Source organism: Jaculus jaculus, chromosome 6 (genome assembly GCF_020740685.1).
Source record: "Jaculus jaculus isolate mJacJac1 chromosome 6, mJacJac1.mat.Y.cur, whole genome shotgun sequence".
Lineage (NCBI taxonomy): Eukaryota > Metazoa > Chordata > Mammalia > Rodentia > Dipodidae > Jaculus > Jaculus jaculus.
In genome coordinates this window covers 11,607,501-11,635,356 of record NC_059107.1, presented here as the reverse complement: position 1 = coordinate 11,635,356, position 27,856 = coordinate 11,607,501, and the positions used below count along the sequence as shown (strand labels likewise).

At 48.9% G+C, this 27,856-nt stretch overlaps 1 protein-coding gene and 4 non-coding genes across 11 annotated transcripts; all 5 read left to right on the top strand.

Moving 5' to 3' along the window:
• The first annotated feature begins 2,434 nt into the window (after nucleotides 1–2,434).
• On the top strand, nucleotides 2,435–2,507 carry Trnav-aac. The gene has a single exon. It is a non-coding gene; the product is annotated as a tRNA-Val (tRNA).
• Nucleotides 2,508–11,321: 8,814 nt separating this feature from the next.
• Nucleotides 11,322–11,393, top strand: Trnaa-ugc. Its single transcript has one exon. It is a non-coding gene; the product is annotated as a tRNA-Ala (tRNA).
• A 433-nt stretch (nucleotides 11,394–11,826) lies between these two features.
• On the top strand, nucleotides 11,827–11,899 carry Trnak-cuu. The gene has a single exon. It is a non-coding gene; the product is annotated as a tRNA-Lys (tRNA).
• A 1,442-nt stretch (nucleotides 11,900–13,341) lies between these two features.
• On the top strand, nucleotides 13,342–25,091 carry Trim7 (tripartite motif containing 7). Of its 7 annotated transcripts, none has more exons than XM_045153560.1 (7): nucleotides 13,342–13,863; nucleotides 15,106–15,201; nucleotides 19,337–19,567; nucleotides 20,745–20,767; nucleotides 21,272–21,387; nucleotides 22,101–22,136; nucleotides 23,328–25,091. In XM_045153560.1, the coding sequence occupies exons 1-7, from the start codon at nucleotides 13,342–13,344 to the stop codon at nucleotides 23,837–23,839; spliced, it is 1,536 nt and encodes a 511-aa protein (XP_045009495.1). In that variant the 3' UTR covers nucleotides 23,840–25,091. The 7 variants fall into 7 exon arrangements, 5 of the variants coding, with proteins under 5 accessions (XP_045009495.1, XP_045009496.1, XP_045009499.1 ...); XM_045153564.1 differs by lacking the exon at nucleotides 13,342–13,863 and adding an exon at nucleotides 14,023–14,039; XM_045153562.1 differs by lacking the exon at nucleotides 13,342–13,863 and adding an exon at nucleotides 14,165–14,753.
• A 2,223-nt stretch (nucleotides 25,092–27,314) lies between these two features.
• On the top strand, nucleotides 27,315–27,387 carry Trnat-ugu. The gene has a single exon. It is a non-coding gene; the product is annotated as a tRNA-Thr (tRNA).
• The last annotated feature ends 469 nt before the right edge of the window (nucleotides 27,388–27,856 follow it).

The window sequence follows — 27,856 nt, the reverse complement described above, 5'->3', positions numbered from 1 at the left end:
CTTTTGTGAGACGCTGTTCCGCACATTGCATCCTCCACTTCGCAGCCACACAGAAAGGAAAAAAAAAAGAAGACCTCTATATTGAAAACACCTAACAGGAACATCGTCAATTTAGGGATTACGAATTCTTCCTTAACATAACTTGAAATTCTTTGCATTTATATTGACTGCTTCTTTAGTCTTACAGTTACAACCCCTTTTCTATTTTTCAGCTATCAAAATCTCCCCATAGGGAGGGGAGGGCATTATCATGGTTTATTGTCTGTAATTAAGGAAGTTGTCAATAAAAAAAGTTTTTTAAAATTCTCCACATAAACACACCACACTACTAGAAATAGGATAACCACATAAACTACTTTATTAAATTTGCTAAGCAAAAGATAGCATAGCCCTTAATCTCTCCCTTTTTCTCCCTCTCTCTCCTTCTTCCTCCCTCTTTCTATTCTAAACCAAGGACTGTAGCATAGGTTTGTAGTCTGACCTATTGGGGACACTGAGGCAAAACATGGCAAATTCTAGGCCTTCCTGGGCTACAGAGTGAATTCAAGACTAGCATGGGCAACTCAGTGAGACCTTGTATCAAAACTGGAAATGAGTGCCAGTCTTTAATCCCAGCACTTGGGAGGCAGAGGTAGGAGGATTGCTGTGAGTTCAAAAGCTAGCCTGGGTCTACAGAGTGTGCTCCAGGTCAGCCTGGGCTAAAGTGAGACTCTATCGCTCAAAACTAAATAAATAAATGAAAGGACTAAACCATCATATCTTGTCAAGTGAAACTAATAACTGGTGGTTATTATGATTTTTTTTAGACATCAACTAGTCATGCCATCATGTCCAACTGACTTCTCTAAAGTTATTGGAGAGAGACACCCACCACCTTGAGCTTCCCAAGCAGTTCATTAGCAATGCTGAAGCAGTATTCTAAGAATCAGATTGATGTCACCTCAGGTTGTTTGAACATTGACAACTTCCTCTTTGTACAAATGTTTGTGAATTCCTTTGCAGACTGTAATGTGCAGGATCATTTCTTAACCCCAAAACTTTCCTAAAGAATTGTGCCTTTTCATTTAGGAGAAGCAAAGGGGACACATTTCTCTCCCATACCCTCCCAACAAGCCTAACCAGTGCCCTCCAGAGACTTGAGGAAGGAGCTGGAACAGGGATAAGGGGAAAGTTCAGTCTTGAACACATTAGGGAAGATATATCTAAAGAGACTTGTCCAGGACACACTGGATCTGAACCCGGGGGGAAAAGGGGTCATGCTGCTGCCACAGATGTGGGTGAACCCAGGTGACTCTCCTGGGAGATGGTCCTCAAGTACAAGGAAGAGGAGTTGGTCTTAGGAAGAAAACCAATCTTTCACGGATCCCAAAGGAGTCCAGGAAGGGAAGAGAAGACAGAAAGTTAAATTCAGCACATTTGTCAGTGAGTGACACATAAAACACGTTCGCAGCCGACGGTCTGTTCATCAAATCTCCATGCCTCTGATTTAGCATCCCTACGCTAAAAATCTATCTCGTAAGATAGGTGCACTAACCCTAATTTGATGAGACCTCAGCACCCATTCTCACTCTCTCTCTGTGTCCTCTCTGTCTCTAATAAAAATAAATCAGAAATGTCTTAATAGATACCATTGCATTTTCAAATTTTAATAACATTTTTGGCTTCAAATCACATTGACAATTATGATACTCATGAGTTTCAATGTTGCTCCTTTTTAAATACGTTTTCATAATTAGAAGAAACAATGATTTCCGAAAGGAGGCTACACTTTTCTTTTCTTTTTTTTATTCTTTTAGTCTTCTTTCTCCTTCGTCTTGCGATGTATCCCAGGCGAGCTTCGTGTTTGAGCAGTCGTTGTGCGTCAGCCTCCCCAGTGCTGGGAGAGCACTACCCTGCCAGCTGCTTTAAAAACAAACAAACACCGTACATTTAATTCACGTTTGGACGATGATGTCTTCACTGAGCGCATTTTTGCATTTTTTAAAAATTTTATTAGCATTTTCCATGATTATGAAAAAATATCCCACGGAAATTCCCTCCCTCCCCCGCCACACACTTTCCCCTTTGAAATTCCATTCTACATCATATTACCTCCCCATCTCAATCCATTTTTGCATTTTTTACATTCTGCCCTTGTTAAGAGAGCACACATTCCAAGGATATTTAAATTCTCCAACTGTCTCCCCCCCCCACCCCAGCACAAACAAATTGGGTGGGCTATTCAGTCTTACCTGAAGTCACAACTCAGCTTTCCTACTCCGAGGTCGGCTAGTTCCTTTCATTGCTTTCCCTGCCCCCAGCCCCAGGGCCACAGGATCCGTGTTCTGGATGTCAACCACCCCAAGGATTCTCACCTGGTGAACAGGGTCTAGGCAACCCCGCTGCAACAATACCTTTTCTTTTAGGGCGCAATGGAGAACAGACGGGCGCGCCGGTTTCCGTAGTGTAGTGGTTATCACGTTCGCCTAACACGCGAAAGGTCCCCGGTTCGAAACCGGGCGGAAACAGGAGAGGTTCGTATTTTATTTACCATGTAAAATCATTGAGTTCTTTAACTGTGTATCAGTTGGTAGACTGGGTCGATGGGTGGGTCTATATTGGGGGCGGGCGGTGCGGGGATTGGGAATGTGGGTGTGTCTGTTGCCCCTGAGCGCGCGCATCTTTTTTATTACTATTATTTTCCTGTTGTTTTTCGAGGTAGGGTTTAGGTCAAGGTGTCAAGGAGCAGTCTTTTGTCGTTAGAGCTTGTCCTCAAAAGAACTTGGGTGCTTGGCGGGTCCAGTGCAGCCCGGCACGCAGGCTCGGGAAGGTGCGCAGCGCACGCGCCCACCTCTCATCCCGGTTCCCTCGTGGGGGGTCGCCGCCTGCGAGAAGAAGGAGCGCAAGACGGAGCGCGGCCGGTCATCTCCACCTGCGGCCCCTGTCCACCGCGTGGACACCCTGGCCCGCCCCGGGTCTCCACGGCAGGCCACCCGGCCACCCCCGCCTCGGTTTCCACGGGACAGGCTCAGAAGTGGCCTCGCGCCCCAGGGCTCGGGAAATACGACAGAAAGGACAGGTCACCCCGTGACAGTCAAAGGACTGAACCACCAACGTGGTAAGTGCGGTTCCCTTTAAAGAGACACACAGAAGTGCCAGGGGTGGGATACCGTCCGGCGAGTTGCTGGCCAGCGAGGTCCCTGGTGCTCCTAAAACATTACAGGCCATTGCCGAGGCCCTTGGTTTCCCACCAGGAATAGGTGGTAAGACCCTATTGCTGAAGACCCCACATACTTGGGCTGCAAGGCCACTGAGAAATCCTGCTGGAACTGAGCTGATAACCTCCTCGGTGCAGACCAGCTGACAGAAAGCAGGAAGAAGCCCTTCTGCATGCAGTTCCATGGGAGAGAGAGAAATCACCAGTCAAGATACTCCACAGTGGACACTGCAAGCCTTAAATTTGGCCAGCCAGACCAAATGAGCCAAGGGCGCAATAGTGGCACGTCTGTTATGGGGGAAAACAACTGGCTCTAATTGGACTGGAGGCCTGCTCCATGGGGGGAAACACATCCCTGATACTGAAAACCTACAACAGGGGTAGTCATGAGCCCTAGGGGTGTAACATCTGCTGCTGTCTGGCTAAATGTATATACTATGCTCATCAAACTGCCCAGTAAATACTTCTCTTAATGTTCATACCCATATATTAATGCTGCTCTCACTGTTTCATTACAGAACTTTCTCTTTTCAGATGGCAATGGCCTTGGGATGATTCAGAAGGCATCACGGTGCTGAGAAGTGACAGAGGAGTGCTCAGCACTGCAATATCTCTATCACACCTTCCAAGGCTCTGGGTCTGTTGCGGAAGAGATGGCCCAAAGAATGTAAGAGCCAAAGGAAGGGTAGGACTCCTTACAACGTGCTCATCCAGACACAAAATGGCCTGGATATCCATATCCCTACTACCTGATGCTACCTACACAAGGCCACCATAATAGGAGGAAAGATGATGGCATCAAAATAAAAGAGACTGATTGAGGGGGGAGGGGATATGATGGAGAGTGGAGTTTTAAAGGGGAAAGTGAGGAGAGGGAGGGCATTACCATGGTATATTGTTTACAATCATGGAAGTTGTTAATGAAAAATGAATAAATTTAAAAAGAGAGACACACACAGACAGAGCATCCAACCTCACGGTGGCAGGATCTGTAAAATCCCAATGCTGTCTGCGCTGCTGTGAGATCATTGCCCTTTTGTTAGTGTTAGTACCTGTGTGCCATCCCCAGACCTCCCCATCAGCGAGCCCAGGAGCCATGGGATCAAACCCAGGCTGTCAGGCCTTGCAAGCAAGCACCGTACCCTCTGAATCATCTCGCCAGCTTTATTTATTTTTGAGACTAGGCCTCACAGTGTTTGCCAGAATCACACTATATTTTTTTATTCATTGTATTCATTTTCATTTTATTATACAGGGTTACATAAGGCCATTTTCATTCAAATAATGTTTTTTGAGCATAATCCCTCTCACACCCCTTACTCTCCCCCCCCTTTTTTTTTTTTTTTTTTTTTGCTTTTCGAGGTAGGGTCTCACTCTAGCCCTGGCTGACCTGGAAGTCACTATGTCGTCTCAAGGTGGCCTTGAACTCATAGTGATCCTCCTCCCTGTGTCTCCCAAGTCCTGGGATCATAGGCGGGCACCACCACACCGGGCTACCCAGACAGTTTTGCTTCTACTTTCCCAAAGCTACTGACTACCAGGTTTAAATGTGCCCAGTTCCCAAGTGGAAAAGGGTGGCATAGAAGAAAGACAGATGATGCATCCTGTCATGAGGATGACAGGAAGCAGGAGAACACTTACCCCTGAGTTCCAGGCCAGATGCACCATCATGAAACCGGAACTTTGGGGTTCCTCACCAATGCATGCCAACGCACCAATAAAACACAGAAATTGGAATTTCTCTGCCAACATACCAATATATGCCAATGCACTGGTGTGATAGATTGGGGGTATCCCCAGGTCCTTATGTTAAGAATTCAAAGAATTGAAATCCACAGACTAAAGATCGAGTTTAGATTAAGAGAAGGGCCGGGTGTAGTGGTACACAGCAGAGGTGGAAGGACTGCAGTGAGTTTGAGGCCAGTCTGGGACTAGAGTGAATTCCAGGTCAGCCTGGGCTAGAGTGTGACCCTACCTGGACAAACCAAAAAAAAAAAAAAAAAGGCTAGGCATGGTGGTACATGGTACATGGTACATGCCTTTAATCCCAGCACTCAGGAGGGCAAGGTAGGAGGATTGCTGAGAGTTCAAGGCCAGCCTGAGATGACACAGTGAATTCCAGGTCAGGCTTTGCTAGAGTCAAACCCTACCTTAAAAAAAAAGAAGAAGAAGAAGAAAAGAAAGAAAGGGGGCTGAAGGGATGACTTAGTGCTAAGGCATTTGCCTGCAAAGCCAAAAGACCCAGTTTTGATTCCCCAGGACCCATGTTAGCCAGATGCACGGGGGGGGGGGGGGGGCTGGAGGGAGCACATGTCTGCAGTTCATTTGCAGGGCTGGAGGCTCTGATGCTCCCATTCTCTCTCTTCCTCCGTCTTCCTCTGTCAAATTAAAAAAAAAAAATTTATCTGGGCTAGTGAATTCCAGGGTGAGACCCTACCTTGAAAAACCAAAATGGGGGGGGGGTCTGGAAAGATGGTTTGGTGGTTAAGGCGCTTACCTGCAAAGCTAGAGGCCCTTTCTCTCTCTCTCTCTCACACACATAAATAAGAAAATATTTTTATTTACTTATTTGACAGAGAGAAGGAGGGAGGGAGAGAGAGAGGGAGAGAACAGGCACACCAGGGCCTCCACCCGCTGCAAACGAATGACAGACGCGTGTGCCGCCTTGTGCATCTGACTAACGTGGGTCCTGGGGAATAGAGCCTGGGTCCTTTGGCTTTGCAGGCAAATGCCTTAACCACTAAGCCATCTCTCCAGCCCTAAGAAAATATTTTTAAAAAGAGAAGAGTTGGGCGTGGCAGTGCACACCTTTAATCCCAGCACTCGGGAGGCAGAGGGAGGAGGATCACCATGAGTTCAAGGCCACCCTGAGACTCCATAGTGAATTCCAGGTCAGCCTGGGATAGAGTGAGACCCCACCTAAAAAAAAAAAAAAATACCAAAAACCAAAACATAAAACAAAAAAAAAACAAAAACAGAAGAGAGAAAAGGGAAAAGGAGGGAGGTTCTGTCCAGGAGAAGGCAGGAAGAGGTAAATTCCCTTATGTCCACTTTCTACATATATGATGATTTTATGTATGCATACAACACACATACACCAACATGAGAGAAAACATGCGATCTTTGTCTTTCTGAGACAGACTCAACTCACTTAATATGATTATCTCCAGTTATAGACAACATAAAATTCCATTTTGTATATAAACCATTTTTTTTATCCTTTCCTCTGCTGGTTCCATGACATGGCTGCTATGAACAGAGCTCTAAAAAACACTGATGTGTAAGTATCTTTGTGATAGTTACTTGGAGTCCATTGTATACTTGGCTTGGAGTCCATTGTATAGCTGGATCATATGGTAGGTCTATTTTGGGGGGGTGGGGGAAGGTGAGGTTTCAAGGTAGGTTCTCCCTCTAGCCTAGGCTAACCTGGAATTCACTTTGTAGTTTTAGGCTGGCCTCAAACTCACAGTGATCCTCTTACCTCTGCCTCCCAAGTGGGGGGATTAAAGGCATGTGCCACCATGCCTGGCTAGGGTACAGGAATTTCAAGAGAGAGTTGCCTGCACCTAGGGCCTCTAAGAATGCCATGGGTTAGTAGCCAAAGCAGGGAGTTTTTAACAGTGAATGAGGTTCAGGCATAGCTGTCCAATACTAGCTGTGACCTAGTTTCTCAGGGCCTCCATCTTTTTATCCAAAGTATGAAAATTCACAAATAAAATCTTTGCAATTTTAATTTGAAATGTCCAAGGGAATATCACCCAATTACTCAGACATTCAGGACAACTCCACTTGATGTAGTTTTTTGTTTTGTTTTGTTTTTGTTTTTTCGAGATAGTGTCTCATTCTATCCCAGGCTGACCTGGAATTCACTATGTAGGCTCACCTGAAGTCTTAGTTCATGAAAGATCCACTGAAAAGTCATGTTCCTATTTCAAAAATTACCAGCTTTATGCTGGGCGTGGTGGCGCATGCCCAGCACTCAGAAGGCTGAGGTAGAAGGATTGCTGTGAGTTTGAGGCCAGCCTAAGACTACATACTGAATTCTAGGTTAGCCTGGGTTAGAGAGAGACCCTACCTCAAAAAAAGAAAGTTGCCAGCTTTAGAGAAAGCAATAATATTTGTACAGTGAATGTCAAAGCCTTAGGAAATCTAGTCTTTCATATTTAACAACCATAATAAATTGAAAAGAACAAATTTTCACACAGAAAATACGTATTCTTTTCCACATTCACAACTCTCCACCCCTTGGGCACTGACTCTATCAAATGTTAGTGATAAGCTGGGAAGGTTTTCTAAAATATCCAGTGATTTTAATCAGTTGGTTTTGACACAGGAGGGAGGAGCAGGTGATCCGGGGCATCTTTCTGGCCCCTCTTCCAGTTACAGGCATTCCCTCCAGAATTAGTTTGCTATGGTTGGCATTCTAGCTTCTTCCTTGCCCAAAATTTATATTCCTCAGAACAATAGCATGGGACTTCCTATCTAGGGGACCCTGAATCTGATATGACAGGATGTCAACCACAATGAAATAATGAGATGAGCAATTGGTATAACCCCACATAGACCCTAGAAGGGTGTTTTTCTTAAGTAAAGAGAAAAACTAGTGACTGTCAAGGAACGAAATATGGGAGTATTTTTAGACTGGTTAGATAATGAATGCCACAAATATGTTAAACCTAGAGGTAATCTGTTTCAAATGGAAATATCAAATGGATGACATATATGTATACATATAATTTACATAGGACTGGAGAGGTGGCTCAACAGTTAAAGGTGCTTGCTTGCAGAGCCTGACAGATCTGGTTCGATTCCCCATTCTCCTTCCTCTGCCTTCCAAGTGCTGGGATTAAAGGTGAGCACCACCACACCCAGCTTAAAAAAATATTTAAAAAATAATTTGCAAGGCTGGAGAGATGGTTTAGCGTTTAAGACATATGCCGCAAAGGCTGAGAACCCAGGTTCAAGTCTCCAGGTCCTGTACAAGCCAGACACACAAGGTGGTGCATATATCTGGAGTTCATTTGCAGTAGCTGGAGGCCCTGGTGCACCCATACTCACTCTCTCTCTCTCTGTCTCAAATAAATAAATAAAACAGATAAATAAAGTGTTAAAAAATGATTTACATGGGCTGGAGAGATGGCTTAGCAGTTGAGGCGCTTGTCTGTGAAGCCTAAGGACCCTGGTTCAATTCTCCAGGTCTCACATTAACCAGATGCACAAGGGGGTGCATGCATCTGGAGTTTGTTTGCAGTTGCTAGAGGCCCTGGCATGCCAAGTCTCACTGTCTCTCCTTCCTTCTGTGTCTAATAAATAAATAAATAAATAAATAAATAAATAAAAATAAAATCTTAAAAAAATTTACATATAAATTATATGTAAAGTCATTCCTATAGCCCACTTCAGGAAACACATTTGTGATTCAATAATTTATACATGCCTCATAAGTCACCAAGATCACATGAAAAACCTCACAAATTTGATTTTTTTTTTTTTTTTAAGGTAGGGTCTCAATCAAGCCCTAGAATTCACTATGTAGTCTCAGTCTCAGGCTGGCCTTGAACTCACAGCCATCCTCCTAATGCTGGGATTAAAGGCATGCACCATGCCCAGCTGATTTTTTTTTTTTTTTTTTAACAGTGTCTCCCAAGTAGCTCAGCTACAACTTACTATGTGACTTCAAATTCATGATCCTACTGCCTCAAAAGTGCTGGCATTACAGAAATGCACGACCAGGCCTGAGGGTCACTTTTTGTTTTGAGACACGGTCTGGCTATCAAACGACCATCCTCTGACATGCTCAAATAGATGTCTTTTTGTTGTTGTTATTGTTCTTGTTATTTTTATTTATTTTCTTTCTTTTTTTGGCTAGCATACAAAGAAATGGGTTTCAGTGTGATATTTTCTTTTCTTTTCTTTTTCTTTTTTTGGTTTTTCGAGGTAGGGTCTCACTCTGGTTCAGGCTAACCTGGAATTAACTCTGTAGTCTCAGGGTGGCCTCGAACTCATGGCGATCCTCCTACCTCTGCCTCCCGAGTGCTGGGATTAAAGGCATGCGCCACCACGCCCGGCCAGTGTGATATTTTCATATATAGGTTATCATTAGACCCTCTCCCACTACCCGTCCCTGTCACCCATCTCCCACTCTTCCCTTTCTTTTTTTCTCCCTCCCTTGCACCCCACCTCTTCTTCCTGCCCTCCCTCCTGTTTTTGTTTGTTTTTTGCTTTTGTTTTTTGGGTTTTCAAAATAGGGTCTCACTCTAGCCAGAGCTAACCTGGAATTCACTGTCTCAGGGTCGCCTGTGCTTCCAAACCGGGCTTATTTTTTCAAAGCTGTCTCCAGGAGGCATTAATTCCCAAATCTCCATCAGCTGGGAACCTAGCATTCAAATCACCTCACCCCTCTTCTGCTCTTTTTGGTCTCCTCCGGGGAACAGTGTTTCTTTCTGATTTCCATGACATGTATATTCCATTGTTCTGTCCCATTTGTTCCATTCCGCTCGGCACCAGATTTCTTTCTTCTCCCTTTCACGGTTCCCTTCCCATTTTTACGTTCTTCATACTTGTGCACACACACACATAACATATCAATGTAAATTTAGATTCCACAAATGAGCAAAAATGTGATCTTTGTCTTTCTGAGCGCTACGTATGTTGCTGAGCATAATGATCTCCTCCACTTTCATTCACTTTCCTGTGAATCTCATTTCACTATTCTTTACAGCTAAATAGTCAAACTTAACTTCTTAAAAAAGTTTTTTTTTTTTCGAGGTAGGGTCTCCATGTAGCCTAAGCTGACCTGGAATTCACTATGTGGTCTCAGGGTGGCCTCAAACCCCTGGCGATCCTCCTACCTCTGCCTCCTGAGGGCTGGGGTTAAAGGCCCCTGTTCAAACTTGAGCCTTTTATTTTATTTTATTTTATTTTATTTTTATTTATTTATTTATTTATTTTTTAATCTGAGAGTGACAGAGAGCGCTCCAGGGCTTCGGCTTCCAGCCACTGCAAACGAACTCCAGACGCGTGCGCCCCCTTGTGCATCTGGCTGACGTGGGTCCTCGAACCGGGGTCTTTAGGCTTCACAGGCAAGTGCTTAGCCATCTCTCCAGCCCAAACTTGACTTATACGTAGTTGGATTCTTCTTGTCCAAGCAGGATATTATATATGAAGAAACAGGTGAGACCTTGGGCACAGGTGAGTGACTTGCTGGCCTAGAGTGGGTAGGGTTACCTAAGACCTTAAGGATCTTCCATAAGGGGCCTGGTATGTGCCTGAAATCTCAGCACTTGTGAGGTGGGGTCAGGAGTTCAAGGTCATTTTTGGCCTGGACTACACGAAAACCTTTTTCATAAAACAAACTTCAAACAACAACAAAACAAAAACAAAACAGTTGGAGGCTGGAGAGAAAGCTCAGCGATTAAAGGTGCTTGCTTGCAAAATCTGCCGTCCTGGGGTCCATTCCCCAGTACCAACGTAAAGCCAGATGCACCAAATGGCACATGCGTCGGAGTTCAGTTACATCTGCAAGTCGGAATCTAAGAGGGGACGTGTTTGTTCACGGCTGATTAAGTAGTTTCCAAGCAGTTCAGTAACCTTTTTCTTGGATTACAGATTTAAACTTGAAATTCAGAAAACATGGAGCAGTGGAAATTCCGTCCATTGATAATGCGCTTTCCCCGTTTTAATCAATGCGATTTTGGATTTTATCCAAATATTTGGGTACGTTCTCTCTTTAAAATAAAAAAAATACAATAAAATAAAACCAGGGGGAGGGAGGGAATTACCATGGGATTTTTTTTTTAATAATCATGGAAAATGCTAATAAAAATTTAAAAAAAAAAAGTAAAAAATAAAATAAAACCACAAAACACAGCTTTCGTTTTCGGGTCATGGTTCTTTTGGATCAGGATGTCTGGTGAGTTTCTTCCCTTTCTTCCGGGTTCTTACCCTGGTCTGTCCGCCCTCCGGGCTCTGGTTTAGCTAGGATCCGGGGATAACCGGGGAACCACGCCGCCCGCTTTGCAGAACCGGATTTTCCAAACGCTCGGGCGGAGCCATTCAGTCTGCAGCAGCCAGCGTTGCGCTACGTAACCACTAGGAGAGTGTCGAGAGCGCGCTAAGAGCCGGTGGGGATGTAGCTCAGTGGTAGAGCGCATGCTTTGCATGTATGAGGCCCCGGGTTCGATCCCCGGCATCTCCAGTTTTTATTTTTCTCTCTTCGGTTTTAATTCACTCCAACTTTCTAAATTTGTATTTACTGGCCTGCTGCAGCAAGAACGGTATCCTGCTCAGGTTATGAGGGTCCTCCGCAGGAAAATTCCATGCTCCTCCCAAACTCAGGCTTTCCTGATCAAAAGCGCACATGGTGAGCGTTCCAATGAGATCTTCAGGTATACATCTGTGTCTTAGCATCATGATTTTTGCTATGAGTTAGGATGAATTAAAAAAAAAGAAAAAGGGCCTTTGGTAGAGAAGAGTGAATACAAAAAATGGAAGGAAGTGGAAGGCATGGCCAGGTCATGATGACCGAATTTATATTTCTTGGGCTTTAACTTTCAAGTAATCAGAATTTAAAAAGTAGGCAAATATTGTCAAACAAAACTTACATGGAAATAGCAGCTGCACAGGCATGTGCCCGGCTAGCTCAGTCGGTAGAGCATGAGACTCTTAATCTCAGGGTCGTGGGTTCGAGCCCCACGTTGGGCGCAGCACATAACTTTTTGCATCTGATAGAAAAAACAAGGAAATGAAGTTCTGGTACCGCTACTATTTATTTACTTTCTTTATTTTATTTTATTTCTTGTGTTTCTGAATCTCTATCCTTATGTATTACATGACATTTTTTCTTGTTTTGTGTTTTTCTAGGTAGGGTCTCACTCTTGGCCAGGCAGACCTAGAACTCACTACATAGTTTCAGGATGGCCTTAAACTCATGGCGACCCTCCTCTGCTGGGAATTAAAGGCGTGCGCCACCACGCCCCGTTTACATGACAATTTTTATTGTGCTGAAATATCATTAGCAAATATATCTATTAAATGATTAAATAACTATTGTGGTGAAATATGTCTTTAAAATTTAGTGTTTTAAAATATTTTTATTTATTTATTTGCAAGGAGAATGAGAGAGAGAGAGAGAGAGACAGAATGAGAATAGGCGCACGATGGCCTCCAGCCATTGCAAACAAATTCCTTAAAATTTACTTTATAGCCATTTTTTTCTTAATTTTAAAAAATCGAAGCCGGGCGTGGTGGCGCATGCCTGTAATTCCAGCACTTGGGAGGCAGAGGTAGGAGGATCGCTGTGGTTTCAAGACCACCCTGAGACTGAGACCCTACCTTGAAAAAACAAAAAACAACAACAACAACAACAAAAGAATCTTAATCCCAGCACTTGGGAGGCAGAGATAGGAGGATCTCTGTAAATTCGAGGCCGCCCTCTGCGACTACACAGGGAATTCCAGGCCATCTTGGGTTAGATCGAGACCCTACCTCGAAAAATCAAATCAAATTAAATAAAATCAAAAAATAAAGAAGGAAGGGAAGTCAGTTGTAGGAAAGAAAAAAAAATTGTGAAGAAGTGATACAAGGCCATGCTGGGGGGTGGGGGTGAAATATAGGGCCAAATTCCAGACCCTAAGTTTAGCTCAGCACAGTGCCAAGATGAACCTTCAGGGAACCTGACACCGTGGTCGGGGCGCCAGGCCTTTGACCCTGAAGTGCGGGCTCGGCCTGGGTTGGCAGCGGAGGGTGGCGGCCGGCTGGGCGGGTGTCCTCACCTGTCCCGGCCTGTTTAGCCGCCGCTGGGGTGCCCAGGGCGAAAGAGAGGAGAGAGATCGCCTGCCAAAGGGCAAGGCCAAGGTGGGGGGGGGGGGCTGCAGGGGCCCAGAGCCGGGTTTCAGGGCACATTGGCCTGTCTCGGAATGGACACCAACCTGCAGCCCGTTCCCACCCAGCAGGGTGCACCCTGAGCTCACGTCCCAGCTCGCCCGGTGCCAGTCCCGCCCTTCCTCTTCCAGTGGACGCTTTACAAGAAGTCAGCGTCGGGGGGCTGCCCGCCCAGCTTGGAGCCACGTCCAGGGGTCTTGGGGGCGAGGAACCCTCCCCGAGCCTGCGCGAGGGGACGTGCGTTGGACGCGCTGAGGACCCCCATGGCTGCGGTGGGGCCGCGAACCGGCCCGGGCTCGGGGGCCGAGGCGCTGGCGCTGGCCGCGGAACTGCACGGCGAGGCCACCTGCTCCATCTGCCTGGAGCTCTTCCGCGAGCCCGTGTCGGTGGAGTGCGGACACAGCTTCTGCCGCGCCTGCATCGCTCGCTGCTGGGAGCGCCCGGGCGCGGGGGGCCCGGGGGGCGCGGGGGGCGCGGGGGTGGCCCGCGCGCCGCTGCCCTGTCCTCAGTGCCGCGAGCCCGCGCGGCCCGGCCAGCTGCGTCCTAATCGCCACCTGGCCGCCGTGGCCACGCTGCTGCGGCGCTTCAGCCTGACCCCCGCCGGCCCCGGCGAGCGCGCGGGGGGCCCCGAGGACGCGGCCCCGGCCCGCTGCGCCCTGCACGGGGAGCGGCTCAAGCTCTACTGCCAGGACGACGGACGCGCCATCTGCGTGGTGTGCGACCGCGCCCGCGAGCACCGCGCGCACGCCGTGCTGCCCCTCGACGAGGCCGTGCAGGAGGCCAAGGTGAGCGCGGATCCCCGGGACCCGCTGCGCCCGGCCCGCTCGCCCGCGCCCGCTTTCTCTCCCCCGGGGAGCCTGCGCGCCCCCCACCCCACCTGCTTGCTGTCTTCCTGTGCGCCTCCCACCGTCGCGCCTGCTTTCTCTCCCTCGTTCAGTCCCCGCCTGCTTTCTGTTCTCCGGTGAGCCTCCGTCTGCTTTCTTCCCATTAGTGAGCCTGTGCATCCCCCCGCCTGCTTTCTCTCCTCCTGTGCGCACCCCGCCCCCGCCTGCTTTCTCTCCTTTGGTGAGCCCCCTCGGGCTTCCCCTCCTCCAGTGCATCCCCCGCACTGGTTTCCTGGCTTCCCCTTCATCCCTGTCTCCCCTTTGGGTTTCCCTCTGAGCCTGACACCGGGTGACGCCCACAGGGACTAGACGATTTCATTCCGGTCTGTTCCGAACCCCGAGTGCGCCCCAGAGAACGTCTCTGCTACCACCCAGCCTTATCCTTGGCCCGCACGCTCTCCGCTTTCCATGACTGACCCCCGTGCAGTGACTTTCCCAAGACATCTGGGAGGGGATATGGAGCTCCAGGGTTGAGTGGAATGAATGCCTCAGGACGTCTGGGCTGTGCCAACCCATGCGTTCTGGCTGTCTTTCCTCTTCGCTGACTCTTTGCTGGATGACATCAGCGGAGTGTGCCGTCCTCAGTGTGGGCTGCCCTACCCTGCTCCAGCCCTCCCACCGGGCACACTCGTGTTGATGGGGAGGAGGCAGAAGAGAGGGCAAGGTGGACTGGGCAGTTGGTGTAGACGGTGGTCAATGCTCTTGGGGAAGGGAGACTCCTAGGCCTTCGCGGTGCCCTTGCAGCCGCTCTTCCGAAATGCAGCAGGCTCTAGGCACCTGGACATCCGGAGGTGACTTACTATTTTTTTTCTAAATTTTTATTAACATCTTCCATGATTATAAAAAATATCCCATGGTAATACCCTCCCTCCCCCCGCTTTCCCCTTTGAAATTCCATCCTCCATCATATCCCCTCCCCTTCTCAATCGGTCTCTCTCTTGTTTGGATGTCATGATCTTTTCCTCCTCGTACGATGGTCTTGTGTAGGTGGCGTCAGGCACTGTGAGGCCATGGGCATCCGGGCCATTCTCTTCTATGTCCTGTCCTGTGCTGCCGGAGCAGAACCTTCCTTCCGTTTGGATGGCTCTGGGAAGGCATACTTCCAGAATCCTCTCTCCACAGTTTCCCCTTTCTTAACCACAGGAACTCCTGGATTCCAGGCTGAGGGCCTTGAAGAAAGAACTGGAAGACTATGAGGTGTTCCGGTCTACGGAAGAGAGGGAGAGCAAGGAACTGTTGGTGAGCCCAAGTGTGAGACATATAGAGCTGCCCACGACCAGGGCGGGGGAAGGGTGTGTGTGTGTGTGTGTGTGTGTGTGTGCATGTAGATGTAGAACTACCCAGGACCAAGGCTCTGCGTGTGTCGGGGGGGGGGTTGGGAGGGCGGGAGAGACATGGAGTTTGTCCTTGTGAAACACTGCGTGTGTGTGTGTGTGTGTGTGTGTGTGTGTGTGTGTGTGTGTTTGGGGGAGGGGATGCCAACTTGCAGCAGGAGAGTTGAACAGACCCCGAAGGAGGGAGTGGGAATGGATCTGAGAGAAGAACACAAGGAATGGAGCCAAGACAAGTTCTGATCAAGGCTCACGTTTATTCAGGCAGACACAAGCTTATATACAGAAGGGGAAAAAAAAATGCTTTCTCGACAATGCCTCTGTGTCTAAAGTCTGCTTCACCAAAGCTGTACGATTATGGCTGTGTCTAAAGTCTCAGGAAAAGAGGTCAAGGAACAGCTAGAGCTCCCAACAGGGGTGATGTTCCAAAAACATAATAAGGTATACATTACATAGCGTGACCACATAATTTATCATGCAAACTAGCGCTTTTGAAGAGAGTTTAATTTGAAACTGAGGTTTTAGCGAGATGGGCCTCATGAGGGATCAGAATTGTTCCTAGCTCCAGCAGAGGACAGGAGATGTGGCATGGGGACTGGTTCCTATGCCATCCAGGATGTCCAGAGCCACCCCTACCAGAGTTTGAGCAGGAAAGTGAGACAAGACTCACTTTGGACAAATGTGAGTTTTAGTTATTGTCGACCAGGCAAATTCAGTTCCTACCTCAATAAATGGTGTTGAAAGCATGACAGGCTTTATGAGGGCCCAAGGGACAAAGTCATTTGGTTCTGAGGTTGGGAGAATTAGAGGGAGAGATGCTCTCATTCTTTTTTTTTTTTTTTTCCCTTTTTGTTTTCCAAGGTAGGGTTTCGCTGTAGCTCAGGCTGACCTCAATCTCATGGAAATCCCTCTGCCTCCCCATTCTGGGATTAAAGGTGTGTGCCACCACACCTGACCACATATTATTATTATTATTATTTAATATTTTTTGTTCATTTATTTATTTATTTATTTGAGAGCAACAGACACAGGGAGAAAGACAGAGGGCGAGAGAGAGAATGGGCGCGCCAGGGCTTCCAGCCACTGCAAATGAACTCCAGACGCGTGTGCCCCCTATGCATCTGGCTAACATGGGACCTGGGGAACCAAGCCTCGAACTGGGGTCCTTAGGCTTCACAGGCAAGCGCTTAACCGCTAAGCCATCTCTCCAGCCCATATCATTATTTTTTAAAAATATTTTTTATTTATTTGAGAGAGAGAGGAAGAGGCAGAGAGAAAGACACACCAGGGCACACCAGGGCCTCTAGCCGCTGCAAACGAACTCCAGACAGACACATGTTCCCCTTGTTCATCTGGTTTATGTGGGTCCTGGAGAATCAAACCAGCATCCTTTGGCTTCACAGGCAAACCCCTTAACCACTAAGCCATTTCCCCAGCCTGCATTTTATAATTTTAACAGAGGTAGGCTTAACTACACGAGATAAAACATGAGGATTGGAGCCGGGTATGGTGGCGCACGCCTTTAATCCCAGAACTTGGGAGGCAGGGGTAGGAGGATCACTGTGAGTTCGAGGCCACCCTGAGACTACATAGTGAATTCCAGGTCAGCCTGGGCCAGAGTGAGACCCTACCTCAAAAAAACCAAAAAAAAAAAAAAAAAAAAAAAAAAAAAAGAAAAGAAAAGAAAAGAAAAAAAAGGATGAGGATTGGGTTTATAGCTCAGTGGCAGAGCACTGGCCTGGCATGTGAGAGGTCCTGGGTTTGAGGTTTAGCTCTGTTGATGCAGCAGGAGGGCCCCTGTATTTGAAGTGCTCTTATCCTAGGGGACATGTGGTAACGTGTGGCGATATCTTGGTTGTCAGCACTAGGAACAGCGTGTCACGAGCGCTTGGGCTTTGTTGTCTGTTGTCTGCCACTGTCACACCATGTCACTGAGTAGGACCGGCCGTGGTGGCGCACGCCTTAATCCCAGCACTCGGGAGGCAGAGGCAGGAGGGTTGCCGTGAGTTCAAGGCCACCCTGAGACTACATAGTGAATTCCAGATCAGCCTGGCCTAGAGTGAGACCCCACTTCAAAAACACAAAGAAGGGCTGGGCGTGGTGGCGCACGCCTTTAATCCCAGCACTCGGGAGGCAGAGGTAGGACGATCACCATGAGTTCCAGGTCAGCCTGAGACCACATAGTGAATTCCAGGTCAGCCTGAGCTAGAGTGAGACCCTACCTGGAAAAAACAAACAAACAATCAACAACAACAACAACCAAAAAACCAAAAAAGGCCTGAGACATGGCTTAGCAGTTAAGGAGCTTGCCTGTGAAGCCTAAGGACCTAAGTTTGATTTTCCAGATCTCACATAAGCCAGATGCACAAGGTGGCACAAACATCTGGAGTTTGTTTTCAGTGGGTAGAGGCCCTGGCATGCCCATTCTCTTTCTCTCTCTCTCTCTCTTTCTCTTTTTCTCTCTGGCTCAAAAAATAAAATAATTTAAAAAATCCTGAGTGTGATAAGGAAGGAATAGAACCCAGAGCTCCACAGCATCTGTCAGGTCTTCGTCAGTGCGCTGTCAACTCTGGTCACAGGAGAAAGATTTTTCTTCCCTTTCCCTGCTTCAAGGTAAGTTCTCACTTTAGCTTAGGCTGACCTGGAATTCACTGTGTAGTCTCAGGGTGGCCTCGAACTCACGGCAATCCTCCAACCCCTGCCTCCCAAGTGCTGCTGGGACTAAAGGCGTGCAGCACATGCCCAGCTCCATAGTTTTATTTTGAGAATGAATTACCATTGCAACTGTAATCCAAAATAGTGTTTTATTAAAGTAGATTGACTCCCACACCTTTAATCCCAGCACTCAGGAGGCAGAGGTAGGAGGATCACTGTGAGTTTGAGGCCAGCCCAAGATTACCAGGTCAACCTGAGCTAGAATGAGACCCTGCCTTGAAAAAAAAAAAAACTTTTTTCCAGCCCTAGGAGTATAACTTTTTTAAAATAATTTTTAAATTTTTTTATTAACAACTTCCATGATTATAAAAAGTACCCCAAGGAGCTGGAGAGATGGCTTAGCGGTTAAGTGCTTGCCTGTGAAGCCTAAGGACCCCGGTTCAAGGCTCGATTCCCCAGGACCCATGTTAGCCAGATGCACAAGGGGGTGCATGCGTCTGGAGTTCATTTGCAATGGCTGGAATAAATAAATAATTTTTTAAAAAGTACCCCAAGGTGATACCCTCCCTCCCCCCCATTTTTTTTTTAGTAGATTGATAGATTGAGAATGATGAAATAAATGTATAGGTGAAGAAAAGGCAGCCATGGTTTGCATGATTTGTCCTTATGGGGGTCCCGGGGTACTAATTTATCCCTCTCATTTTTCCCATGAGGAAACTGGAGCTTAAGGTAGTCCTTTGGGGAAGTTTGAAGTTTTCCTAGTGTAGATGACCAGCACCTCTGAGGCAGTGGGAGAGGAGATCGTGTGTTAAGGCAGTGGCTTAGACAGAGTTGGGGTATTAAAAATTTTTTTGTTTATTTTTATTTATTTATTTGAGAGCGACAGGCAGGCAAAGAGAGAGAGAGAGAGAGAGAGAGAGAGGGGGAGAGAGAGAGAGAGAGAGAATGGGTGTGTCAGGACCTCCAGCCACTGCAAATGAACTCCAGATGCCACTTTGTGCATCTGGTGTAGGTGAGTCCTGAGGAATCGAGACTTGAACTGGGGTCCTTAGGCTTCACAGGCAAGCCCTTAACTGCTAAGCCATCTCTCCAGCCATCCCCCTTTAAAATTCTTTTTGTTTATTTTTATTTATTTATTTGAGAACGACAGACAGATGCAGAGAGAAAGAGGTAGAAAGAGAGAGAGAGAGGGAGAGACAGTTGGGATATTTAACAAGCAGTGTGCACAGTGTGTGTGTGTGTGTGTGTGAGTGAGATGTGTGCCTCTGATAACCCAAGCAGTGAGGGGAATGAAAGCCTGCCCTGTAGGATCCCTCCAAGTTCCTGTTTAAATGTTATGCCCAAGACCCCTCGCTTCCCAGCTTATACTCCAACTTCCCCTGGGACAGAAGCAGATGGCAGCAGAGAGAGAGAAGGTCGGGGCAGAGTTCCAGGCTCTGCGGGCCTTCCTGGTGGAGCAGGAGGGCCGGCTCCTGGGCCGCCTGGAGTTGCTTTCCCGGGAAGTGACTCAGAAGCAGAACGAGAACCTGGCCCAGCTGGGGGGTGACATCACTCAGCTCTCCAGGCTCAGCAGTCAGATCCAGGAGACAGTGCAAAAGCCAGACCTCGACTTCCTCCAGGTGAGTCCGCCTGGGTCAGGGCTTTGAGTCATTTACCCTGAGCATCAGCAGTGGCAGCCAAACAACACTGAGATCCTGTGGGGTTCACAGAACCCATGCTCTATGCTGAAGGGGCCTGGAGAAAGGGTTTCTTAATCTCCCAGGCTTCGAAGTGAAGGGTAAGGTAAACGTCTGTGAACATAAGCCACAATCAGTTACCTTACATGATATCCCAGTACTCACATAGTTAAGACAGACATCTCAGAAAATAGTAATTTTACTTACTACCTGTGATTCACTTTTGTGTGCTTTATGCTATCTTATTTCACTTAAAAGTTAGTCACTAAGCCGGGCATGGTGGCGCATCCTAGCACTGGGGAGGAGGCAGAGGTAGGAGGATTGCTGTGAGTTTGAGGCCACCCTGAGATGACATAGTAAATTCCAGGTCAGCCAGAGCTAGAGTGACACCCTACCTCAAAAAACAAACAAACAAAAGTCACAGTTGGCCGGATGTGGCGGTGCACACCTGTAATCCCAGCACTGGGGAGGCAGCGGTAGGAGGACTGCGGTGAGTTCGAGGCCACCCTGAGACTCCATAGTGAATTCCAGCTTAGCCTGGACTAGAGTGAGACCCTACCTTGAAAAACAAAACACAACAAAAAGTACTCACAATCCATAAGATCAGCTTCACAAGCACCGTAATAGGGTCAGGAGGTCATGTGAAGGACTTGATGGTTTGGGAACCTTGTACTAGAGCACACTTGTCCTCCCAGCACTGGGAAGGCTGAGGCAGGAGGATGGAGTGTTCGAGGCTATCCTTGGTTACATATTGAGTCTGAGGCCAGCCGGACCTACATGAGACCCTGTTCCAACCCCTCCACCTAAAAAAAAACAAACAAGACACGGGTCACGAGGGCTGGGACTTGTCTGGGTGGTTCTGAGGACAGAGGCAAGCACCGGGACCCATTAGCTAGGACCAGTGATGGCTTTATTGTAAAGCTTTGCTGAGCTGTCATGAGTTGAGGGGTCCATGGTGTTGACACTGCACCCAGCAGCCAGCCACTTCTGGAAACTGCTGTCACCTATGTTCCATGGGACACGGCTTGTTGAAGTCGAGATAAGGGGCAGGTTTTATTTTCTCAAAGGTGAATGGAGGATGCTTGGTGCTGATTTAGTTTTCTCCCATTTTTCCTTCCAGGAATTCAAAAACACACTGAGCAAGTGAGTGAACCAAATAGTTCCTTGGTCTTTCTAACCTGGCTCTTCCCACTGAACTTTTCTTCATCTCGTCTCTCTCTCTCTAACTTCTTTCTTGCTGATCCTCACACCTGCTTCCTCACCTGTGTACCTTCTGAGACAAATGTCCACCTGCCTGACTGTGGAAAATCCTGCATAAAATCTGGCTCTGTCATTTCCTTTTACTGGAAACAACTAGGAAGTGGTGGTGGTGGGGTGGGGGGAGACAGGCAAAGAGAGAGAGAGAGAGAGAGTATGAATGAATTAATATGAATTCCTTTCAAGGGCATGTTTTCAGTGATGTAACTTCCTTCCAACAAGGCCCCATATCCTAAAGGTTCCACCACAACCTAATAGCACCACAGGCTGGAAACCAGCCTTCAACACAAAGGTCTTTGGGAGCCATGTGTCCATCCTCATGGTGATAGTCTAGTGGGAGTGGGACAATGGGTCTGTGAGCCTTCCTTCTTCAGGGTCCCTGTCTTGCAGGTGCAACAGTGTGCTTGGCCCCAAGCCAACCACAGTCTCATCAGAGATGAAGAATAAAGTTTGGAATGTTTCCCTCAAGACTTTTGTATTAAAAGGGCTGCTGAAGAAGTTCAGAGGTAGGGGACTGGGTGTGGTCTGGGCGCTAAAGTATAAGGTGGTAGTGATGTGTAGAAACCAGAAGGTAGTTCTGCAGTTCTGAGGATGTGTCGTTCCAGAACCTGGGAAAACAGGAGCTGAGGCATGCCAAGGCCAGGTTGGTGTGGGAAGGCAGTGGTGGTGATAAATCTATTTTTGGGGGGATTCACTCTAGGGCATGCTGCTTCCCAGGGGGGCTGAAGGATTGGAGGCGTGTTGAGGGCAGAAGGAGGGAGCACACAGCTCAGACCACGGCCAGGCAATGTAGGGAGAAGGAGTAAGAAGAGGAGCTGGGAGGCGGGAGAGATTAAGGTGCTTGCCTGAGGAAGCCAAAGGGCCCACGTTCGATTCCCCAGGACCCATGTAAGCCGGATGCACAAGGGGCACACGCATCTGGAGTTCATTTGCAGTGGCCAGAGGTCCTGGCATGCCCTCTCTGTCTCTTTCTCTCTCCCCTTGCAAATAAATAAAAATTAAAACAACAACAACAAAAAAAAGCAGCAGCAGAGCTGGAATACTGAGCAGTGTGAGCCCTTCCCCTGCCCCCATGCTTGGCTCTAGGCACGCATAGCAGTCTTGGCCTCCGGAGTAAGTCCGAGTGAGCCAGATGGGCTATAAATAGCGAGAGAGGGGTCTCCCTGCCAGGCAGTTGTGCATGTTGCTCATGCACGTTCTGCTTTCTTCTCCTCCGCAGAGGATCTCCAGGGAGAGCTGGAGAAGGAGGAGAAAGGTACGGATGGTGGTTGTGGGTACAGATTGGCCAGGTAGGAAACCTGTTCCCTGCCCGAGGCTGACTCTGCGCTTTGCACGGGGTTGGTCCCCACTGTGGCTGCCACTCTGCGTCCCGCTGGTTCTCGTCTGGAAGCCCTGACTTCACTGTGAATGGTTCTGCCATTGGTGGTGCAGGAAGAGCCATAGCCCAGAGGTGCTGCCCGAGGAGGGTTAGTTCCCTTTATCTTTTAGGTCTCTCTCTACCTGCTGGACCTTCCATTCCAGAAAAGAATTTCAGGAAGCCAGTCATGGTGGTGCACACCTTTAATGTCAGCACTTGGGAGGCTGAGGTGGGAGGATTGCTGTGAATTCGAGGCCAGCCTGGGACTACAGAGAAAGTTCCAGGACAACCTGGGATAGAGTGAGACCCTACCTCAAAAGAAAGAAAAGAAAAAAAGGATCAAGGTTCACTTCCCCAGTACCCACATGAAGCCAGATGCACAAGGCGGCACATGCATCTGGAGTTTATTTGTAGTGGCTGGGGGTCCTGGAGTGCTCATTCTGTCTGTCTTTCTGATAAATAAAAGATTAAAAGAAAACTTTTCATTTGCTTGAGAGAAAGAGAGAGAGAGAGAGAGAGAGAGAGAGAGAGAGAGAGAGTGAGAGGAAGAGGCAGATAAGAGAGAATGATCCCCCCGCCCCAGGTAATGTCTCCCTCTAATCCAGGCTGACCTGGAAATCATTATGCTGTCTCAGGGTGGCCTGAAACTCACTAAGGTGCTCCTACCTCTACCTTCCCAGTGCTGGGATTAAAGTCATGCACCACCCAGGGGGGCTTCCCCAATTATCTTTTTGAGACAAGATCTCAGGTAGTCCTGCCTGGCTCTCAACTCACTATGTAGCTGAGTATTTCCTTGAGCTGCTCTGGATCCTCCTGCCTCCACCTCCCAAGTGCTGGATCACAGGTTTTTGCCACTGCCTGGGCTCCTCACCCAATCTGCTTCATTTGAGATACAGATGAGGCCCATACCTTGCACCAGCTTGAGTTCAATAAGCGCTTGTTGAATGGTGATGAAAAACTAGCTGGGAGGCAGAGGGTGGGTGATTAGGTATTGACTTCCTCTCTTGGAAGGGAGGGAGTGTACCCGTAATGCAGAGGAGCTTCACATTAAACCTGAATGGGGCCATCTTTCCCTTTCTCTGCCCCCAGTGGAGCTGACCTTGGACCCCAACACAGCCAACCCTCGCCTCATCCTCTCCCTGGATCTAAAGAGCGTGCGCCTTGGACAGCGGGCCCAGGACTTGCCTAGCCATCCCCACCGCTTTGACACCAACACCCGCGTCCTGGCATCGTGCGGTTTCTCCTCTGGACGACATCACTGGGAGGTGGAGGTGGGCTCCAAGGACGGCTGGGCCTTCGGGGTGGCCCGGGAGAGCGTGCGTCGGAAGGGCCTCACTCCCTTCACCCCGGAGGAGGGTGTCTGGGCTCTGCAGCTCAACAACGGGCAGTACTGGGCCGTCACCAGTCCGGAGCGGACACTCCTCAGCTGTGGGCACCTGTCGCGTGTGCGCGTGGCACTAGACTTGGAGGTGGGGTCCGTGTCATTTTACGCTGTGGAGGACATGCGTCACCTCTACACCTTCCGGGTCAATTTCCAGGAGCGAGTGTTCCCCCTTTTCTCTGTTTGTTCCACTGGCACCTACTTGCGAATCTGGCCTTGAGGGGCCTTTGCCTGGTCTCCGTGGAGGGGATGAGTCAGACCTGGGTGAACTTCTGCTCCTTGGCATGGAGCCACCAGCTCCATCTTGGGCCTGCCCTCCACACTCCTGCCCAGGAGGGCTGCATACCATGGGAGGCACTGAAGACAGACTCTGGGCAGTGCAGCAGGGAAAGAGACGCCTCGAATCCTTGGCACGCGTCCTCTCCCTGCTAGGTTCCTGCTGGTTTGCTCTGAGCTGTGAAATGGTGGATGCTCAGGAGGACCCAAGTCTGGCTCTTGACGGGGCTGCTCCGTTCACAGGGCGCTTCACTGACCTACAGTAACCTTTGGTTTCTTGGAATAATGTCAAACTCTGGTCCTGCAAGGGGCCAGATCCGGCCATGGGCCACCCAGGTTACCACTTTGCCTTCTTGACTGCTGCCAGTTTTGCCTTGAGAGGCCATCGGACCTTTGGATCCAGCTGGTCTGACCAGGCTGCGGGCGTTCTACTCAGGGAGGAGTGCCATTCCGCCAGCTCAGAAGACAGACAGAGTGGAAAAGGCCAGCATACAAGCCTGCAGGCGGCGCTGTCCTCCAGCACTCCTGAGATGAGCACGCCCTTGACCACAGTGACAACCAGCCCGAGTCCTCATAGGTACCTAGCCTGACATTTTCTGATGTCAGAGTACAGACAGCCTCCTCTGGGTAAGGAGATCAAAGGTTCTGGAACTGTAAAACACAGTTTGACGCTTAGAAAGTTACAGATACATGAGCTGGAGAGATGGCTCAGCAGTTAAGGCACTTGCCTGCAAAGCCTGAGGCCCTACATTTGTTTTCACATTACCCACGTGAACTAGATGCACTAAGTGGTAGGTGCGTCTGGAGTGTCTTTGCAGTGCCAGGAAGCCCTGGCACATCCATACTCACTCTCTTTGTGTCTGCCTCTCTCTCGTCTCTCAAATAAATACATAAAATTAAAAAGAACTTTACAGATGCAACTAGCACTGGCGCAGAAATACCCAAGATACAAACATGGTGCTGACAACCCTTTTCTGGAACTTTCCATATGTTTGCCAACAGTAGAGAACATCCCGGTGCTCAAGACTGGTCAAGCTCTGCCTGAGGGGGCTGCAGCAGGCCAGCCCCCTCACCCTCTGGGCTGACTCAGCTCTCAAGCAACGGGGCTTCTGGAAGAACAGTTGTAGGCTAGCCTCTGCTTGGTGCTCTTCCCTGAGAAGGGGGAGGGGAAATGGAAATACATATTTTTGAGCACATTTCTAAGAGTGGCTGGACTCATTCTTGACTCCCTGATGTAACTGCAGAATCTCATGTGTGAGCATGGGTTTCCGCTAGAGTGAGTGAGACTGTGTGTGCACACATATGAGGTGTATGAACTTGTGTATTTGGAGTTTAGATTTGGGGTGAAAGGAATGTAGATTTTTTGAAAGGGCGTTTGTGAGCCGGTGCCTATGGGTTAGGTTTTGATTCGTTGTTAAATGTAGCTGCCTTACACTTTAGGCCTTCTCTACACCTGCTTGTTGGGCCAGATGAGCGAGTACCAACCTCAGAATGAATCCTTTCTCTTCCAGTTTTTCCCGCTCCTTGAGGCGGGGTCTTCTGTGTGGCTCAGACTAGCCTTTACCCAAGTGTGGCGATGACACGCTTCTCTGCGCAGCATCTCAGGAACCGCGCTGTGCAGCCCCAGTCATTTAAACCAGCGCTTTGGTCTTCAGGGACGGTGACTGCTGACTACTCCAGTCTCGAGTCGTAATATGTTAGGGCTCTCTCTATTCCTTGAGACATGTCCAACACACTTTACTGTTAAGGGTCCTGAGGGGCAGGAAGGACAATTGGAGATGAACACGGTTAACACAGCACCAGGCAATCAGGACCCTGTAGGTTGGGGATTATTTAAGACATCAGACTGCAGCAGAATCCAGCGGGGCAGATCCCATGTTGTGTATGGAGAGCAGCTCTAGAACATAGGAGACAACACATGTATCCAAATACGACACATTTCCACCATTCAGTTTCTATTCAAAGCACCTAATGTTATCTGGGCATGTATGAGTTATGAGTTTTTTTTTTTGTTTGTTTTTTTTTTTTACAAGGTAGGGTCTCACTCTAGTCCAGGCTGACCTGGAATTCACTATGTAGTCTCAGGGTGGCCTCGAACTCACGGTGATCCTACCTCTGCCTCCCGAGTGCTGGGATTAAAGGCCTGCACCACCATGCCCGGCTTTGGTTATGAGTTTTTGATGATCACAATTCCCTTTGAGTCATTTAACAACTCTGCTTAGTATGGCAACATACCACATGTTACAGAAGGCAGGACGTCTGGTGGAAGTGTCGTGTGAATGTGAGATTTTGGGTCTCTGAGGAACAACTGGCTGAAGGGATCCTTCTTACCTCACCCATTAGTTCTAAATTCCTGCTGCCGTCTTGTTCTCACAGGGTTCTTAAGCATTCAGAATGAAGGGTCCCAGGGGTCTGCCTCTGGCCTGCCATGGAGGCCCAGGTTTGTGACTCGCAGCCACCACTTTTTGTACTTTCCCAGATCAAGTGTCCTGTCTCTCCCTCAGGCTCTCATCTACTGCCTATCCTCTGATAGGAAGGCGTTTAGGCCCTGTCTGATCAGCCCTCCAGCCCTTCAGGAGTCAAGTCTTGCGTTGTTATTTCTTTTTCTTTTCATTTCTTTGGTTTTTCGAGGTAGAGTCTCGCTCTCTAGCCCAGGCTGACCTGGAACTCACAGTGATCCTCCTACCTCTGCCTGCCCAGTGCTGGGGCTAAAGGCGTGCGCCACCTGGGCAAAGTTAGGCGGGACCAGGTCCAGGCCTAGGCCCTGTCCTCCACTCTGTACCTCCACACACCAGACCTTAATGATTCCGCCGCCACTTCCTTCCCCTCAGCCAGATCTCCCAGTTCTGCTCACTTCGGGTGCCACCTTGCTCAGACCCAGACACCCTGATCCATAGAGCCCCACTCCCTTCCCTACCTCACTCCCGCCCATGCCCTCATCCGCAAGTATTCCGCTCTAATAGAAGCCCACGGTGCTCTGTAAAGCCCCGCCCCCTGGAGACCGGCAGAGCCCCGCCCCCTGGAGACCGACAGAGCCCCGCCCCCTGGAGACCGGCAGAGCCCCGCCCCCTGGAGACAGACAGAGCCCCGCCCCTGGAGACCGGCAGAGCCCCGCCCCCTGGAGACAGACAGAGCCCCGCCCCCTGGAGAACCTCTTGGCCCCTGGAGCCCCTGGAGCCCCGCCCCGGGAGAGCCGCTTCTTCTCCGTCTGCCGGCGCAGCTCTGCTTTTCTATCGGCAGGCTTTGTCCCGGGGTTTGAGCTCCTCGCATTTCATCTGCCCTCGTGGACGCCGCAGTTGCTGCCGTCGGTCCAAAGCTAGATCCTAGTTCACCAGTTAACAGTTTAACATAGCCGTCCGCGCCTGCGCAGCGATGGCGGAGGCATTAACTTCCCTGGCGTAGAGCACTGCAACGCAGCTGGCTCCATAGCTCAGGGGTTAGAGCACTGGTCTTGTAAACCAGGGGTCGCGAGTTCAAATCTCGCTGGGGCCTTACGCAGCTTCCTTTTTCCTCCCCTAACTGAAGGGAAGAACATATGCCAATGCTTTGAAATTTCCCATTTATTGGAAAGCAAGAACCAGTCTGGCAGCGTTACTTTGCCTCTCGAGTAGAAGCAGCTCCGCGCCTGGTTCTTCTGTCCCTCCTTTATTGAGAAGTCACTCCGTGAAGTTCCCCATCCCAGATTCTCTGGCTTCGCGGGTCCTTTTCCCAGTGTTTCCGTCATCCATGCTTTAGGCAAACTCATCGCTGGACTCTTAATCGCCTGTTCGTCCTCGTCTCTCATCCTTTCCTTGTCGGCAGAACCCACTCCCTTTTGCGGATGGAGACCCTACACTGACGCGCCCCTTCGTGTGTGCAGCGCAGGAAAGTGGGCCTGCTGTTCTGCTTTCTGGCCACTGCTGTGTGTCCTCTGACTCACGCGGTATTAACGTCCCCCCACCCCACCGTGGAATTGCTGTAT

Bases quoted from the DNA above. Each gene is read 5' to 3' on its own strand.
- Trim7 (XM_045153560.1), top strand. From the start codon at position 13,342: ATGGCTGCGGTGGGGCCGCGAACCGGCCCGGGCTCGGGGGCCGAGGCG. The intron at 21,388-22,100 runs GTAGGGGACTGG...TCTCCTCCGCAG, and splicing joins GCTGCTGAAGAAGTTCAGAG to AGGATCTCCAGGGAGAGCTG. The intron at 22,137-23,327 runs GTACGGATGGTG...CTCTGCCCCCAG, and splicing joins GCTGGAGAAGGAGGAGAAAG to TGGAGCTGACCTTGGACCCC.